The sequence below is a fragment of the Zophobas morio genome, unplaced genomic scaffold (genome assembly GCF_036711695.1).
Source record: "Zophobas morio isolate AGI-343-1 ecotype UQ-CSIRO unplaced genomic scaffold, CSIRO_AGI_Zmor_V1 ptg000014l, whole genome shotgun sequence".
Taxonomy (NCBI): Eukaryota; Metazoa; Arthropoda; class Insecta; order Coleoptera; family Tenebrionidae; genus Zophobas; species Zophobas morio.
This window is the reverse complement of record NW_026972119.1, coordinates 3,450,966-3,470,644: the sequence shown is the minus strand read 5'-3', so window position 1 is coordinate 3,470,644 and position 19,679 is coordinate 3,450,966. Positions and strand designations below refer to the sequence as shown.

General features: G+C 32.9%; 1 protein-coding gene across 1 annotated transcript; it reads left to right on the top strand.

Moving 5' to 3' along the window:
• Window positions 1-228: 228 nt before the first annotated feature.
• On the top strand, window positions 229-1,505 carry LOC135129124 (uncharacterized). The gene is made up of 3 exons (XM_064056205.1): window positions 229-648; window positions 703-1,384; window positions 1,462-1,505. The coding sequence occupies exons 1-3, from the start codon at window positions 229-231 to the stop codon at window positions 1,503-1,505; spliced, it is 1,146 nt and encodes a 381-aa protein (XP_063912275.1).
• The last annotated feature ends 18,174 nt before the right edge of the window (window positions 1,506-19,679 follow it).

Genomic DNA, 19,679 nt, shown 5'->3' with positions numbered 1-19,679 from the left:
GAGTATTTTAAAGCTCCGAGTCAAATGAGACATTTTACTGACGAGTTTTGTATTAAATTTTTCCGGAAATCGCAATAAATCGCTAAAAATCGAGATTTTCCAACAAGTTTTTTAATTAATTGCACAAAAATCTAGTTTGTCAATTTCTTGAAAACGATGGTTACAAACAAAACAATTATAAAATTTTGTGCGTACGTCAGAGCTGTGTGTTTATTTCATTAATTAATTATGAATACAAGCGAAAACACTGGTGAGGATGTTCCTTTTGACCTAAGCAAAGCAGCCGCTGCTGCTACAGAAGAATTGTTACCGTCGAAATCTAAGGAGCGGTATGAAAAGCAGTTCCAAATCTTTGAAGATTGGCGCAGGCTTAAAAATGTTACTTCGCTAACGGAAAACGTATTTCTGGCTTATTTTGCGGAAAAATCAAGTTCTTATAAGGCTTCAAGCCTCTGGAGCACTTACTCTATGTTGAAAGCCGTGCTTTTGTTGAAGGAAAATTTGGATATCAGCAAGTTTTGTAAGGTAACTGCTTATCTAAAACGAAAATCGACTGGTTACCAACCAAAAAAATCAAAATGTTTGTCTCGGGACCAGATAGATAAATTTCTGCTTGAAGCTCCCGACAAGGAATTTTTATTAATGAAAGTAAGTTATTACAATGATTACATATTTAAGTTTTATTAAATTTGGTAATTTCAGGTGGCGCTTATTTTTGGGGTGTCTGGAGCCTGTCGATGCGACGAATTATCAAGGATGTTAGTTGACGACATTGAAGATCAAAATAACGTGCTAATAGTACACATTCCTGATTCTAAAACAAAAAAACCTCGACGCTTTGTAGTTGTTGATGAAAGAAATCTTGCTACATACAGACGTTATTTGGAATTACGTCCGCCTAGTACTCCACACAAGCGCTTATTTTTAAATTACAAGAAAGGGAAATGTACGGTCCAACCAGTGGGCTTGCATTCATTTGGTAAATTTCCTTCTCAAATTGCTACCTACCTTGGTCTACCAACACCTCTGGAATACACAGGACATTGTATGCGGCGCAGTTCCGCGACTTTACTAGTAGACGCAGGAGGAGATATTACCAACTTAAAAAGGCATGGAGGATGGCAAAGCAGTTCAGTAGCAGAAGGATACATAGAAGAGTCCATCGAAAATAAATTAGATATAGCTAATAAAATACAAGCTGGTCCGAAAAAAAAACCCTTCACTAATATCGAGACGTGTCCCTCTACAAGTAGTGATTCATCTGAAATCTGTTGCACCGAAATCTCGACTGAAATTTTTGATAAAAAGGTTAAACTTGATCATAAATCTCTGCCTGGAATTAACATTGCAAATATATCGAATTCTACAATTAATGTTAATATCTGTAAATAGTGTAATTTACGAAATTTTGAATAAATTTTTCTTGTTTAAATAACTAATTATTTTGCGTCATTTTTGTAGTTTTTACAGTACTAGTCAGGGAAATCCAATTTTCCTGCGCCTAATGTCGCAAGGAAATGCTGTTTCAATGACGATTTCCGGAAAATACTTATTCTCGTCCCGCTTTGAATAATTGAAATTAATTGTTACATTATTATTTCAGAAGAACCTGCCAGTTATGTAGTTGAAAATACTGTTTAGTTTCTTTATCTGCCTGTAGTGTTCAGACTTACTCAGGATTTTTTTTTTTTGTAGTAGTACTTTAGTAGGCTTTAATATTCCTTTTTTTATATCTCCATTGTTAATATTATTAATTTTCTTCAATTGTTATTTAATTTACTTGCTGGTTCGAATAAACCAATTTTACTAAGGGGATTACCCTGTTGTACTTGAACCCTATTCCAAGTTAGCTAGTTACAGAGGGAAGAGAGGAGAGAGAGTTATATTACGTCTTGAACATCTTCGTTCTGGCAACGGGAACGGTAAGTGACTCGACAGGTCGTTGCTGGCGCCCTTAACTTGTTTTCTTTTACTTCGATTCACGAACGCTGTTCCCAGCGAAAACCTGAGCCGCCTGTGCACTTCGTTGGATAACCCCTCGGGTCACCCACACACACATAAGAAGTGCAGCAATGTGGTTTAATGATCCTTTAATGTTCTTAAAGTTATTGATGGAAAAAAATCCAAACTGTACCACGGAACTTTTCTAAGTGACAATACAGGGTGACTGAGAAATATATGCAATAATTTTAGCCACGGCATCCCCCACCCTAGTAGTGTCGAAATATAGAAAAAACAAATTAAAAATTGAATGGGGCAAAACCCCCATGAACCACCTTCGATACGAAGGCACTGAGTCACCTTGTAAACAGAGTTAGAAAAACGTTCGAATAAAGACGACGTAAATGCTTTCAGTTTCAATTAAAATTAAAAACGACATTTTGCTGCTTATCATTAATTCATCGTTAAAGGTCAGTACGAAAGTTTTTTGGTAATGCTTCATGATGATCGACTTTTGATTCTGACGGATGTTTGGTCCTTGCCACAACCATTTTACATTGTTTATTGGAACAAAAATAAAAGCAACTTTTACAAGAAATGTTGAAAATGTTGTCCTTGAGTAGCACTTGTTGTTGAAGCTCTTCGATAATTTCTGGACACTGTTGATTTCAACAAACTGTTTCATTTAATCGATACACATTTATCGAAAACCGTCTCTTGAAATCGTATTTGTTGACGAGCATGTGGAGTTTCATCGGACAAAAAGTGAGTATTGTCGCTGTTGAAGTGCGTTTGAATCCTGCTTCATCCATAAATAGAGTGCACTTTAAAAAGTTAGAGGGCTCACGACACTGCGGTAACAACCATTTGCAGTAAATTACACAACGCGGACAATCAGCGGCCTCCAAACTTTGCACTTTGTCCTGTTAAACTCCAACTTCTTCTTTCTGTCACGGCCACGATCGTGAGATTTGAAGGTACCATAATCTCGGAGATGCTGTACCACTGACGCAAATGTTCGTGCACACCAATTACCATATCGACACATTCTGCATTGGAAAACTACACCATACACCGACTTCACCGAGTGCTCGATGTTGACTGGCCCTTTTCGTGTTTTTCACGTTGCGATTAAAAAAGTGCCTGATAAAGTCACTTTTATGGTTCTTACTCCGAGTCGCTCTGTTCCTTTCATTATAGGTGTAGTAATTATGTAGGTCACGAAATATACCAACGGCGCGTATAAGAATTTATATTTAATTTCAAACAATTTTTTCTAGGTGCTGCTACTACTTAGGACCGTGAATTTTACGCAGTGACATAGTCGCATTGTGAGCTATTCCCCATTTTTTTTGCATGTATTTCGCAATCACCTTGTATAGGTGTAAACGGAATTTTTACTAAAGATCTCAAAGACAATAAAATCAATTAGTTTTAGTTATTATTAATCACCACTTAAGACACATATCTCAGCTGCCAATGTGAATTTTAAGGCAGTCGGTAGTAAAATTGGTAGTAAAATAGCCGAAAAGTATGACGGCCCAACGGCAAGGTAGATAAGGCCGTACTCAGGTTAAGTGAAATGTATGTTGGGTGTTAAGTTCTTAATAAAAGAAGACGGCAGGTTGGGGTGAACGTGGCCAAAAGAATAGTGTTGACGTGTAAAATCTCATGACACAGTAGGTTGGCGAAAGCCGTGAAAGGGGGGCCCTAGTTGTTGCACAACCGACACTGGCTCCTTCGGGACTGGTAAACGGGGACTGTTAAGTGTACCTGTGTGGAAGATGTGAGAGAAGCAGTATGATCAGTATGCGAAAACATAGCCTCTCTTACTCTAAGTCAACTTCTACTATCGCATGGTACAGGCTGTTTTCACAAACCTAAGTTATGACGGAGGCCAAAGTGTTCAGTTCTTTCTAAAGGGACTGAGAATTTGGTACCGGGTACTTCAACCGCATTGTTGCTCCGCTTGTGAGGCTAGAAGTACTAGGAAGCCATATGATTGCGCCATCGGGGGCATACTTTTATCCCGACTCTCCATGGAGAGCCTTTCGACGGATGTGAGCCAGGTATGGAGTAACTGGATAGGCTTAGACTTTAAAGATTGTGAGTTAGCTTTACCCGTATGGGAGGAGAAGAAAACAGTTGCATTGCTGTTAGATTCTAGAGGGTTGTGAAAAGCTTCTTGATGGTGGTTCTCCCTTCGAGGAAGCCTTAGAACTTAAGAGCGGCTAAGGCGAAAGCTCGGACTCCCCAGGAACTTTATGTTGGTTGACCAGTTGTGGTGGTGATGGTAACCTAATGCAACAGAGAATGTGTTGATTGATTAGGTTAGAAGATTAACCCGATTTCTTGAGGAAACAGTAACGTAGGGACGTGGAGGTGTTCTTTCTAGTTTGGCCGTGACAGTTCTTCCTCTGAAGGCTCCTAGAAGGAGGGGGGCAATACATCCCAAACTGTACAGCTAGAACGATTTCAGGTAGCTTGACCACATCACGGAGATCACATACTGAAGACGATACTGTCCGAATTCATTCTTATCACTAGTGACAGATAAATCTGGTGACTTTAGATTTAATTTGCGCCGAAGACGTTATCTGGCCACGATTCGTCTTACATTTGGAAACTATGTACAAAATCACTTGACAAAGTTTGCCTACTGTTTAACCTTATCGGGAACATTGTAAATAGCCAATCGCCAAATGTCTATTACAATACTTTACTTACACTTGAAATGTTGTGAACGAAAATAAAACTTGAATAGACTTCTCAAACAGTTTTGAGATCCGGGATTATTCGTATCGTCTTATTTTGATACTTTTTCAAATCTAGCATTGATTTTTTTTACAATGACAACAATTTTCTATACGAAAATTAATTGAATATGGGGATTAATTATTATTTAGGCAGTTTTTTAAACATCTGGGTGGTTACATTAGACAGTTAATAATTTACATGGGCAGGATTAAATTTCTTTGGCCGTAATTAAATAAATGTGCCAGTATTATAAAAGAATTTGATTAGTTATTTAATCCTACATGGGCAGTTAAATAAATAAGTGCGCAGTTCTCAGCGGTCGGTAAAAGTTAAACCTTATTTTGCTTGAAAAGTGCGGTACAGGGTGGGCTAAAATAGGCGGAGTTTACGCGATAGTTGATTTCGTTTCGTTCATAATTTTTTAAAATGTACAGGTGTAAACAAGTTGTTGGTCTCTCGATTCAGTTAAAGTACTATATTCCACCTGCTGAGGCCAAAAAAGATAAAGCGGCAGACCTTTCAAAGCAAAACCTGCTTTTGTCATACAATCAAAATTTATTTACTTTATATGAATATCCTATTTCTGAACTATAATTATGATTTAAAAATATATACGAATAAATGCTTTTGCAGTAAAATGTTTTCTTTATTTCACTAAAAATCGACAATACATATATTAAAATACTACTAGATTTTCATCAGTCACGTAAAATTAAAATTAATTTAATTATAAAGTTAATTAATCGTGAATATCGCCTCACTTATACACTTTCTTCTTAGTAACTATTGTTAATTTTCATTTATTTCACTAACTGTTTAGTTTAAACAATAGTTAATGTATGAATATTTATAGAACTCCTTACCTCAATAGTTGTAACGGGCGGAACCTGATTTGGTAACTGCTTGCGTGTAACTGCCCATTTATATTTATTCTACCACCTGACTAGATTTTCACGCATTCAAGTATTTATTGAGGTACTCATTTCAAAGTATGTCTCTCCCCGTTTTTATTTTTTTTGCTGCCCATATTTTACCGCTCAATATGTTATTGAACATACAATTTGTATTTTTATTCTCGCCCAAACTGTAATATATTAGTGACCGTTTACAACATAGCCATTGAATATTGATCGATCTTGATTCAAAGGAAGGTAGCACGCCTAATGGAATTAATCTCTACACGATTAAAATGACACATTTTTCTTGAATGTATAATAGTACTCGGAATAGTCGAGGCTGGTAGATCGAGAACGGATACAACAGAAAGCTACTCTTCTATTGTTTGTCCTACAGTTTCGGTAAGATGCACACAGAACTAACCGTACCATATTCAGAAAAACTTATAGGTTATGACTAGGTTGAAAATAGCATATTTCATTTAACATTACGTTCAGGACTGGCAACATGTGTTAGGAAATTAACCTTTGGTTTTGCACTTAAAACAGACATTGTTTAAATTTAAGAGACCCAATATTTCAATAGTTCTCGAAAAAATTCAATTCAGAACACATGAAAGATATCTTCATTATTAACCACAACTATTTTTGAAATGGTTGAAGCCGGTGAACAGATGTTATGAAAAATAATCTGTCTAGTCTAATTTCTTGATCTTTGGTGTCCACTACTGCATATTTGAATACTATCACTTCAACCAAAGCGTTGATACTTGTTTACTTAAGTAAAGGCAAATATGTTTGTCAGAATTGGGCGAAGCCACCAAACAAGCCATACACTTTAGATAGTTTACTAGACGTAAGTACTATCACTTTGTCCTTAGATGGAAAATGTGTCGATTTTCTTTCATTTTATTTAAATTATGTTAACTTCGTAAAAAGTTATTCACTTTGTACATTAAAAGAAGTTTGTCAGCATTTAACAAAAACAGCAGTCGATGTGTCCACTCCAAGCAACTCATTATAATGCAGTGAAGCATTGAAAATATCAATGTACTAAAACAAACTGTCTGTTTTTATTATTATGAAATTCACGCCAAAAAATTAGGACAAATCGAAGAGCACCAACAACAAAAAATGTAATTTCTAAAAAATAAATATAATTATTAATTTCGGAAAAACATTCTTAATTATTAACTCTTGATGATCGCTTTGAAACAGAAATTACCACTATTTTTCGGATTTTGGTAATATGTAATATAAAGTAATTCATTATTGTAGTGAAATTTTTATAAAACTCCTCTTGTATGTAGCAATTTTCATATACATAATAATTGCTATTATTTATATTACTTATTTACTTATCGTCAAAAAAACCTAATAGATATGCAAGTCTCATTTCCTTAATCTATTATGTAGAGTGTAATACATATAATATAAAATGTACAATATGTAACAGAAGAGTAATATAAAACCGAAACCGTGCGTTTTTATTACACGATACTTATTTAAACATAGGGGTATACAAAATGAATATTGTAACAAATACATAAAGCGGCGTTTGAACAGAAATGTAAGACGTAGTGCTGCGTTGTGTCACCCTAAACAAAGGTAGTTTGTACAAATAGTTTTATCTTGACGACTGCAAGGAAACAACAATAAAAATAACAATGGCCTGTATACCTACAAAACTGCAATTGTTGTGCAGTCCCTCGAGAAAAGTAGAAGGGTTCTTGTGGGAGGATGGGTTAAAGTAACAAGAGGAAAGCATCCAAGTATGTGACTGAAATAACGAGTCAGTTTCAGCACCAATAACATGTGGTCACATCCCAAGTTCTCTTGGAGTTGCGTAGAGGCACCGTTGAAATGAACATTTAAGGGAACATCTTAAAATTAACTTTAGTGAATAAAGTAAGCAGATAATGAGCGTGAAATTCTAGTAATTTCCTAGAAAATCTACTCGCGGTTTGCCCTTCTGCTACTAACCAAATTTCACATAACCTCAAGGATTTAAAGAGAACTTTGAGAGTTCGGGCGTAACAACTTATCATAATCCAGTAAACGTTCGAAGGATAAGAAGTACCTTCGGTCGAAGAGAATATGGCAGAAAGTCGCTCATCTCAAATGTATTACACCGGAAATTTATCCCAGAGGGTCGCGGTGTGAGATAAATTTATTGAAAGCGGAAATGTGATGATGGAAACTGCCAAATCGCAGGAAAATGCTATCAGAAAACTGTTACCTAAGAAACGGTTTTACATCCCGGCTTTATGTAAAATGGGACCGACTAGCTTAAGCTAGACATCTTTTGCGAGTTTAAATTGTTATTTTTCAAGATGAAATTGACGACTATTTCGGTATTACACATGTGGGTTCACAAAGTCACTATAATAAAATATTCTGTGTTCATTTTAAAACCCATTTTCTATCACCAGTCTCATATCGCCTCGAACCATATAGCTAGTAAAACTTTATAAGTGCATAAAGTTCACGGCAGTGGTGCCGCTTCTAAGTTCTTGAGAGTAGAAACCGTAAGACATTTTCGCTGAAACTTTACCTGTACTAAATTAAAACATTAACAAAAGCTCGTTCTGTTAATTCGCAAATTTTGAACGGATTTTAATTTATGAAATTTACGTAATGCGCTAATTTACAACGATTCTATAAGAAAATGCTTATAATAAGATCTATTAAATCAATGATTTCTGGCAGAACGTTATTGTTATTATTTAGCACAGTTCAACAGCCGCAGAAAAAGTGTATAGGTATGTAAGATTTAATTCTGTTATGTGAAACTAACCGCTCTCACTAAAAATGAGTTGTTGCCTTAGAAAATTGGGTGCAAATTTTTAATTTATCAACGTTAATAAAAATTTGCGACTTCAAACGCGATTTTCCCACTGTTTTCAGATTACAGAACTGTAGACACTATCCAAGAAACAATGTCGATCTTTTTTGTCGGAAACGAGATACAGTAAAAGCAATTTAAAAAAAAACTGGTTTTACTGTATTTTCCAAAGGTAACTGCAAAAATCGAAGTTTCATTAACGGCCTAATGTCAGAAAAAGAACATATTTAATGATGATTACTTCAGATGGTCATTGATATCCGTTTAAAACCGTTATAAAAGTAAGCTTATTTATCCTAACAATAAGTTTTTAACAGAGATTAATTAGAATTTCTACAATTATTGTTTTAACGCGAGAGTGACCAATACTCGTCTAAAAAATTGTATCAAATATCTTTCAGTTCTTACAGGTATAAAGGATGAAAAAATCTACATCTTCCAATGGTCACTGTGTATATTATCTGTTCTAGCAATGAGATGTTTACCGGACCTCATAATTTCGTCAGCTTTAAAACGAAAGTGGCCAATATTCATGTGGAATGCTTTACATCGCGATAAATTCATATTATACTGGTAACGTCCAACCCATTATATCAGATATTTGCTCGAAATTGACGCTATCTTTGCAACGCAAACGAGTGTTAGCTCAACTAGTGGCTGCAAACAGTTATTGATCTACTTTAACAAAAGCACTTATAACATAAAAATAAATCAGATTTGTTAGCCCTGTTTGCAACCCTAATGAGATTGAATGTTTAGATAATCTTTATCTTGGATACCCACCTTACCACTCCGTAAGACGGTGTTCTACACCATTATTGCGAAGCGTAGGTGTAGATGTGGGTGAATGAAATTCTAGGTAGACTTTCTGGAGACACAGTCTATAATATGATTAATATTTTCGCTGCAAAGGTATACGATTTAAATTTTTAGAAATTGAAGAACTTCTGGGTTTGTTCACATCCGGTCGAACTTGATCTTGAAAGGGATTTTTTTACAGGTAATTTTATGTTTACTTCAATCTATTTTAGATACATTTGGAGAGAGAGAATAATTAATTTAACATTATATCATCTGATTTTTCATTGTATGAAAAATATGGGTACGTTCTTAATTGATGTGTTATTAGAACTTATTACAAAACAAATAATATTTTGAATAACGACACCGATGTAGGTGAAATTGAGAAATTTTGTAATTCAGTTTTATATTGATTTATAATTTTGAAATAGCGTTCAATCAAACTGAAACTGGTCCCAGTTAACCACTGTCAGAATATTAAACCGCGATATTTAATACATTCGCCCTAGGAATGTAAACTACGTTCGATGAGCATTAGATTCCATTTAATTCAAGGTATAAGGTAAGTGGATCATAAAGCTATTTTATATATTCTGTACGGAATGAGAACTGAGCGAATAGGAATAAAATTCAATTAGTTATTCCTTTATAAAAAAAAACGCTTTTGTTGAAAATCGATATTTACAACATTAAAAGTTATTTTCCACTTGGGTCATCAGTTCACACGAAGTGTTTGAGAACTTCGTCAAAATTTAAAATGTTCTTATCATCTAGGCAGTAAAATATAGAGACGTAGATAATACGTTGGGCAAATTTTAGCTCAGTGGATGGAGTAACTTATTTTTTCTGTCATCTTGCTTAATTAATTCTTGCACTGTTCCAAACTGGCTCGATTCATTCAGAAACTTTTCAGGATTGTTTTCAACCGTCCTTTCTTCTTCTAAATTTATGTATAGCTATTTATTTACCACCCTTTTATTAATAATTGTCACCTTATTGTTTCCAGCAACCCATGTTATCACCTCGTCTTGGGTGCATATTTGCTTTCTTTGCTGTTGTAATTTTGGTGATTGCAGCACTTATCGAATGTGTCCTTTTAAAAACATTTAATTTCGAGAATTTAACAGTGCAATTGTAAGAAGATTGTTTGAAGTCAGAAAAACTCTACTTCTGTAGTGTGTTTAACCAAAATACCTCGACAAAATAAGACATGTCCACAATTTTTCAAAATCCGTGAAAAATTCAAAATTAACCCACGAAAACTTCAAAATTTGGCCTTGGATTGTGAACGTGAACAAAAATACAATCCAACGTTTTTTATTTTCAGCGGAAAGCGTTTAAAGGCAGTGTAGCAAGATCTTCAAACAATAAAGAATACACATGCCATTAAATTATGCATTAATTCAAATGAATGATTGAATCAAAGAGTTCATCAAGTTTACATTAAACATAAATAAATAAATAAATAAATAAATACGTTTATTGCCCAACAGATCTCTCCAATTACAGGACAACTATATCTAAATTAAATAAGTAAAATAAGTAAAATTAAATTAAATTAAATTAAATTAGATTAAATTCGATTAAATGAACATTTCTGAAACTATATACATATATATTGCATGCAAGTTATCTAATCTGAAAACAAGCTCTAAATTACTGACAATTACTAACAATTTTTTCATCAATTAATTAAGTAATTATAATTTATAAAACCCCTTTAAATATTGTATTACATTTTTTAATTATAGAGCCTAACTTTTCAACATATATATCACACTGTTCACAAATCGCATTACAATTTTTACAGGCAATATATATCGGTGATTTCAACATTAAATTGGTTCGACATCGGGGTAATTGAAAATAGATTGAAAAACGAGAATTTTGCCGAGGAACAATAAAACTTATGTGGTTCAAAGTTGTCATATCATCAATTACGCCATGAATTAATGTATGAATAAATGCTATTGATTGCATAATTCTTCGTTGCCTTAAAGATTGTATATCAAATTGTATTAATAATTGGTTTTGATCAATATGATGCACGGGATATTGAGAGTAAATTTGATAATGCAAAAATTTTAGGAATCGTCTCTGTACATTTTCCAACAATGTAGATTGATAAGCATAATATGGAAAAAATATTAGTGAATAATATTCCAGTTTCGACCGTACTATTGCGTAATATAAACATTTTAATGCAATTATGTTATTAAAAGATTTACAATTGCGGATTATAAAACCGAGAACTTTAAGTGCGGAAGTAACAATTTTATCTACATGCTCTTTAAAGCTAAGTTTGCTATCAAAAACCACACCCAAATCTTTGACTGTTCTAGAACGCGATATAACTCTGTCATTTATAATGTAATCATGCTGAAGTTGCAAGTTCTTCTTACTAAATGACACCACCAAGCATTTATCCTTATTTAGAAGAAGGCCATTTTGTTCTCCCCACTTTAAAACCTTGTCAATATCATCTTGTAGTAGTTTTACATCTTCATATGTTGTAATAGTTCTATAGATTTTCAAATCATCAGCAAACAAACCAAATAATAATTCGAGAATAAATGTTCAAATTCGAGTTGTAAGAAATTATTAAATATGTAAGAAAATATTTAAGGCTTAAAGTTGGAATATTAGAATCATGAACAGTTAAAAATAATCTTAACATGAGCTGTGAATTTACAATAAAACAAAAATAACACGTGCTTCAAATTCGCCAATGTTTTACAATATTTCAGATTAGAAAATTGCTAATTAACTGGTCTTACACTAATTACACGTTGAGAAGGGACAGTGGCCCCGAATGCGATTTATTTTTTGTTTAAACAATTGACCTTTGGTGAAATGACAAACAAAATTTAACCTACCCTTACTTTTAACACGTGTTTGCAGTAGCATTGCAGAACACCAAGATGGGCCAAAAGTCACTTTCAAAATCTACCTACAAAACATTCCAAATTCTTAAACTAAGGGTGATCTTTTCGCTATTTCCCCAAACACACTAAAACATGAGTGATTGTCTAGGTTACTAGCTTTTTAAGCAATAAACATACAAAAAAAAATTACACTCAGTTCAGTGAACATTTTTTTTAACAAAAAATTACTTGCAATTATGTTAAGTTATAGGGCCCTGGATTTTTTATTCAATGTGGTAAAAATCGTATGGATTGCTTAAATACTTAATTATCTAAAGCTATTTACCTAAACGAAAGTTTTTCACTGGCGATATCGATTTGCGTGCGTTTGTAATGGAGTTTTATTGTACAGGAGCCATATCCTTTATGTTTCTCTTTTGAGCTATTGTTAGTTTAAACTTTGAACACGTTATGCTGAATTTCGCCATTCTCTGGCGTTTTTATCAATGGTAAAGGGTGAGTTCCATTGCTTTTCTTATTTCTTATTTCGCACTTTCAATTCTTATTTTAAATTTGATAACATCATTGCTGTCTAGGGTGTATTTTACCCTTTTATTGTTACTGCTTCAGAAGAGCCGCGAACCCCTCCACGGTTTTCTTTGTTTCATATACTGTCCTTATTTCCATCCAGAAGCAGTTCGACAAACACACATGTAACAATTCTGCGAAAGTGCGAATAAAAAAGTCTATATAAAAATATGGGCCATGCCGGCAGCTCGTGCGAAAAATAAACTCACCATCCTGATCATTATTTATGGGGGTGCAGTGTTTTGAAATTGTCGGGAATTTTCGCCCTTATCGTATCCTACACAAAGCCCAAACCGGAGGGTAATTTGTTTTATCAAGGGGGCATAGGTACGCAGTTTAATTTGTAAAACGCATATATCTGAATTTGGTCGAGCCTGAATTGCTTTCGGCTTTGTTGCTGCTCTCTTTTGGGGTATTTTTTTCGGGGCTATTCTAGCTGCGATTCGGAGGGTTGGTAATTTTATGAGGAAACGTGCCTAAAATTGCTATACCCGTATTAATTGAAGAGGCACATGCTTTTTTTAGTTATAGTACTTTTGCGTCGAGTGGACGTTTCGGTCGCATCGCTTGATCTTAATTTGCGGCTGATGAACTTCAATCAGTTATCTTCGAATCTAGGTTAGTTAATCACCCCAAATTACGGAAGGACACAGGGAACGTATCCGAACGGCATTATATGTCATGCATCGTCGAAGTTACTGCAGGTTATCACGTTAGCGGATCAAATGCGCCATCCACTAAGTGATATTGCCAATTAAGACTTGATATATGTTCTCCACTATTCCACCTAAATTAGATAAGACAATCAAAACACTATGACATCGATAAATCATTAGTCCACTTGTAAAGTTGAAACAAAACGGCGACTAAGTTTCTAAACGAGAAAAACAAATTTCGGGTAAGCAACCTACAACTTTATTCAATCATTATTATTGTTATATATTTATAGTCAAAGCTAATAGAGTAATAAGACATGAATTCCTATGTATGCATGGTACATTGGTAGTCATAAAAATGATGCTTCTAGGTAGATTTAATTTTCAAGGAGGTCAACTTTATTTCATTCAATATTAGCAGAAGCGATATAGATTAGACCTCATTTAATATATAACTAGCAGTAGAGCGAAGAAATGTTTTATTGGTTGTATAAAAATTATTCTATGAAGGACCAGCAAAAGTTATATTAGATTATGTCTTATGGAACGGTGCAAGAAGTAAGGAGATTTGGGTTGTATTCTTTTAAAATTCACGGCATTGTTCGTCATCCTTCTTCCGTAAACACGAAGTGAGACACAGGGATCACCAGTTTTGTCATAAGTAATTTTGAATGAAAGAAATAATTTTGTTTTCTCTTTTATGTTCCGTCCATTAACTACTTTGAAGATGCCACAAAACCAACACTTGCAATTCATATCATTTTAAAACACCTTGTATTTGAATTGAACATAAATGTCAAATTTTCAAAAATCGGAATGTACAGTCGTGGCTACAGAAAAGTACTAGTTTTACAAATTTGAAAAAAATGTATGTGTATTTAATGTTTTGTTTAACAAATCAAATAATTTCAACTGTCACTGTGCCGTTTTTCAAATCAGGACCGTACGTTCAAATTGCTAGTATAATTAAAAAAATAATAATAAGTAAAATTTTGTTATGTCAAAGTGATCCAGTTTTGTATGACCGTGACCGTACTTAGAGAGTTATTTAGAGTTAGAAAAATATGTCTTTCTCACGGAATATACCGGTAAGTAAATCGGCCGGACCACAGCCTGTTCTTATAAAATTATAGGTTATGTCCACTGATCTTAGTATTTGTTCAATGACTATTTCTATATAAATAAGATAATGAACAAACATTTATTCTATAACGAGTATCTAGGGTCATGTGCTTGATAAATGATTCGCACCTACCTTCACTAGAAGATTGGTTGCGTGTTACGTGGAACAGGAATACAATTTGGGATCTTAAATACCACAAATATTCTAGCTGCTTGTCTGCATATTGCATATTTGGGATAAACAGGAGAGACTTCTTGTCTTGCTAGGCAATATTTCACAATTGGTTCAGACAAATAAACCAAAAAATTCGTTTGCCTTCCATTGCGGTGAATCTACAATGACAATATTTAAACTGACGTATGTTTAAGCGGCCTCGTCATTTTTGTTAAAAATAATATATTTTTAAAAAAGGATATACGGGAATTGTTTTTATACAAACCTACGATGAAAAAAGTTTTATATGGCTTTCTAAGATGTCCGGATTTATCAGATTTTTTTACATACCTTTCAAAAATAACCTGTATCGCAGAACAAGGCTGGCAAAATAGAAATTGATTTATAGCTCTCTTAATACTTTTTAATTTGTAAGTATTTGATTAATGGCTAATTCATGTTTTCTTAACGGCTGTCACATTTCCATGTGTTTATCGACTGTTTGTAGTCTATCTGCATGTTGGTGATTTTATTAGACACATTTTGGATTTGCTCCTGCTAACGTGTATGTGATTAAAATGGTAACCAAAATTTGTTCACCTCCACCAACAATTTCATGCTGTAATTCAAAATTCTTATATAAAATAACATGCTTCTATATTTCGTATTTGTTAATCCGCCTTTATTTACCTTAGATCTCCATGCTTTTGCGAAAATTTTTGAAATTGTAAACAAAAATTTTTAAATTTTTTGGACGTCGTCCCCAGTGAACGTGGTATTACTTTATTGTAAATAAAAAGAAAACTTTCTGTTCACTATTTTATTATTGTTGTCGGTAAAAAAAATCAAAAGAATCCTCCAAAAATTTAAGGTGAAACTAGCGGTGCGAACAAGATACTGGAAAAGACAAGATAGATCTAAAAGATAAATGTGGAGTTTACAGGAACCAACACATCCACGAATGTCACCAAATTAATCGGAATCATTTCGTAATGTAATTTAATATCGTCGCTGAGTTTTATTGTAATCACATGAGAGAAAAATTTTGACAAAATGGGTGACTAGGACATTTTAAGAAACTTTAATAAGCAGGAAAAAGTTTTCTAAGGCAATTTGTTAGGTATAAGCGGTAATTGTGACAGGTAATTTTATAATGTTCGAATTTAGGTTAGACTAATTTAAATCTTGCTCTTTTATCTTGTAGGCCAGTCATCCGCGTTTGGTTGATGAAGGGATAACAACCCAAAACCGATGCGAACAACAAAAATAAAATAGTGAACAGAAAGTGTTCTTTTTATTCACAATAAAGTAAAAATTTAAAATTATAAAAACCGACTCTTTGAAATTTCAAGATTACCATAAACTATCAAAACCATCTCATTTCATTAAAAAAAAAAATACAAGAGAAACAAAAACTTTTTTTTGGCGATAAATTACCATTCTTTTCGCTGTGATATAGGTATCAATTTTTCTCCAAAAAATAAAAATGCAATGAGTATATGAATATTTCAAGTTTATTCATTTCTGAGTGTTTATCTTGCTTACTTTCAAAAATAAATTGAAATTTTGAAATTTAGGACAAAAAATTTACAAAATGTATGGATAGGGATGTGAAAAGATGCGACACTATTTTCTAAACAAATACTTACTACAAAAATTCAATCACATTTTTGTAGTATGTAGTCAATTACTAACAGAAAATGGAATGATGAAAAGTCACACAGCAAGGGCCGCAAACCTAACGTGAGTAGGCAGTAGCTAGGAATGAACTGGGTTTGATATGAACTAGATACGTTGTAGCCCCATTTTCGGTGCGAATAAATTGAAGAACCCCTTAAATTTAGCAAAAATGTAAAAAAAAACGTGAATGATAGTAAAAAATGGAAAAAGTTAGTTTTGATAGCAAACGCCTCAGATAAGGTTAATCGCTGATTTGATGAAATTTGATACTGCAATCTGAAAATTTCTCAATTTTGAAAAATTTTAATTACATGCACATGTAGTTTATAAATAAGTATATAATTAAAAAATTCTATCATATATCTTACAAATCACTAAACCAGTTGCTCTGAAATTTGGCACAGACTTTAAAATTATCATCAAGCTCATAGATCTCTAACCGAAGTTTTGATTATGTCAGCTCAAAGTTCGTTAAGATACTATCTGAACTGTGTAAAGTGATATGAATCTATATAGTATGGTTTATTTATCCACAGATCTTTTATTTTTTAAATTCGTCCTAAAACTAAAACACCCATTCTTGCAATAGATTTGGAAGTGTGGGGAAAACCTCGACTATCTTTGGATTTTCCACGAAAATCTAAGGTGCTAAAGCTTGTATAATCTGCCAGGTAAATCATGCAAATGACCTCGCCAGCACGTTGGTTAATGACTAATGTGCCGGCGATCCAAGAATTCACTCGCGTAGGTCCACGCCCTGGTTATGAGCTGATGACCTTGCAAAGAACAATCCTGAGTAAACTAACTATAAAAAAACATGCATTGAAATTGGTTCATCCCTTTGGAAGCTACGATGTCACACACGGACAGACAGACGAAAACTTCAAACTTTATGAGACAGACACACAGAGAAGCAAATTTAAAGTCTTCAAACTTATATCACCCTTGTTTTTGGATTAGCGATCAAAAGTGGACTTGTTTGACTGTGCTTGAGATGGGAAGAAAATTTTATTTACATAACTTATTATTTATTACTTATTAACAATACTTATGCCGCTTAAAATATTACATGCAATCTCTAGCTATTGAAATTGTACCTGGAAATTATTTGTTTATACCTGACCTATTTTTTTAACAAATATAGTAATAAAAGTAGAAATGAATCATATTATTTAGCTCTTAGTAGGATATATTTCGTACAATTTTTGTAAAAATTGACAAAAGGAAATCTAGTTCATTTTAGAATTTAAACTAGCAAGAATTTTTTGATGTAGGAGGTCCTGTTTATTAAAACTGTTTGGAATATTTTGCGCTGAAAGTGTCCTACTAAAATTTTAGCATATAATAAAATAATCATTGCACAGATCGTGACCACAATATCAACATTTTGCTTTTAATTAACAAGTATGTGAGGTAACAATGAAAACTGCATGGGTATTAAACCTTCATTATTAGGTTCTATAATACGATAAAATTAATTGCAATTACATTCAAATTACTCGAGTCAATGGCTGCTTTAGGCTTCGTTTTATCTTCATTTTAGTGTTATTAACGTTGGAAAATACGCTTTCCACAGGTACGATAGATACCCTTTGCTTAACCATTTAAGTTATTACTTATTACATTCATAGATCATTTTCCATACAATCTTTCAACGCGTTCATCTTTCTTTCATTTAGACTTTTACAATTTTTTCCAGTTTATCATTACTCTGTTGATGAAGTTTTAACAATAGTTTTGATGAATTACGAATAATAATATTGAATTTTTTTTTAAAAATCAGTTGTTATACAAAATAAAGAAAAAAATGAGCATATATTGATTGGCAATAGCAACAACAAATAAGTCAAAACATGTGAAGTAGGCACATTTTTCTGAAAAGTCAGAAGCAGTGAAGAAAAAACTTATGTTAGCATATATTACCCAGTTGATGGAATCTAGAAGATCAACGAAATGGTACAGTTCATACATTTTAATATCACATTAATATTAACATAACTTTATTATTCCTTATTTCGTAGTAAAATTCTATCATAATAGCACATTTACTTAAATGTATTCATTCTTTTAATTCATACAACATATTCTTATAGATTTTAAAACAAGCCTTTTTTGTTCCTCTAACATCACAAAACATTTTGAATACATATGTCATAATTCAGAGCTTCATGGTTTATAAAATTTCAAAAACATGTGGAGAAATAATATTTTACTTTTCGAAAAATAAATACCTAGAAAATACTTTTCCATTTTAATTAAATCGTCAGTATTGGCATACATATATGTTTAAAGCAGACTTTAAACTTCTGATATAATTTTTCAATTTATTGAAATGTGGGTACTTCATAAAATTAAATACTTATTGTGTAATTAAATATATGTTAGACAAACAGAAAAAATATTTATTTGCTTGTTCAAAGATCATATATGTCATCCAAAATTCAACAAATTTGTCTCCTGTTTTATACAGGAATCTCGAAGACTATTCAAAATTAATTCAAGTATTTAATAATTGTAAATTTCTGGTCATATTACAAATCTTGCTTTCCGAAAATGAAGATAAAGTGTTGAATGTTCTCATGTGAGAGCTTTGACACTTATTTATCAACATGACAAGTAAGGCAATATTATCATATGGCCTTACTTGTCATGTTGATGAAATAGTATATTATAATACGAGTGTATAAGCAAGCTTTTAAAACACGCATGATAGGTTTAAGAGCACGACGCGTTAGCGGACATTGTGGACCAAACAGTGATGCTTACCCACTCTTATTGATAATATTTATTGTTGTCTAGACAACTTTAAAACACTAGTGCTTTAAAGGCCCGATTGCGCACGCATTTGCGTGTTTTAACCAAGGATTATGATGCAGGTATAATAAAAAATGTTTTATCTACTTTGCTAGACAAGCAGTAATTCTATTTTTTTTAGAAATAATATGGCTTCAAATCTGGAATTAAAAAAGTTTTTACTCTAATATTATGTATAATATTTACTGTTGGGCAACTGACAAAAGTAATTAAAAATTATAGCTTATAGATATACAACGCACTTAATCCATACAATTTTTTTAAATATACTTACCTAACAGTTTTTTTTAGTAAAGATTCTAAAAAATTAAAAACTGCTACTATTAAAACAAAGTCTCTAAATATATTTTTTTCATTAATTTAGTAATTGCAGAAATACTTATGAATTCAACTCGTGAATGAAACTCATGTTTAGTTCATGTGCGTGTGCAACATTTGTTGCGATCTACTCTCTAAAGACGTAATTTATGGACCAAGTAATTATTTAAACGGTTGAAATTTGATAAACGACGTTACGATATTGGTTTTATTAGATATTTCTGCGACCTATGATGTTGCAAA

Bases quoted from the DNA above. Each gene is read 5' to 3' on its own strand.
- LOC135129124 (XM_064056205.1), top strand. From the start codon at position 229: ATGAATACAAGCGAAAACACTGGTGAGGATGTTCCTTTTGACCTAAGC. The intron at 649-702 runs GTAAGTTATTAC...TGGTAATTTCAG, and splicing joins AGGAATTTTTATTAATGAAA to GTGGCGCTTATTTTTGGGGT. The intron at 1,385-1,461 runs GTAAATAGTGTA...TCATTTTTGTAG, and splicing joins TACAATTAATGTTAATATCT to TTTTTACAGTACTAGTCAGG.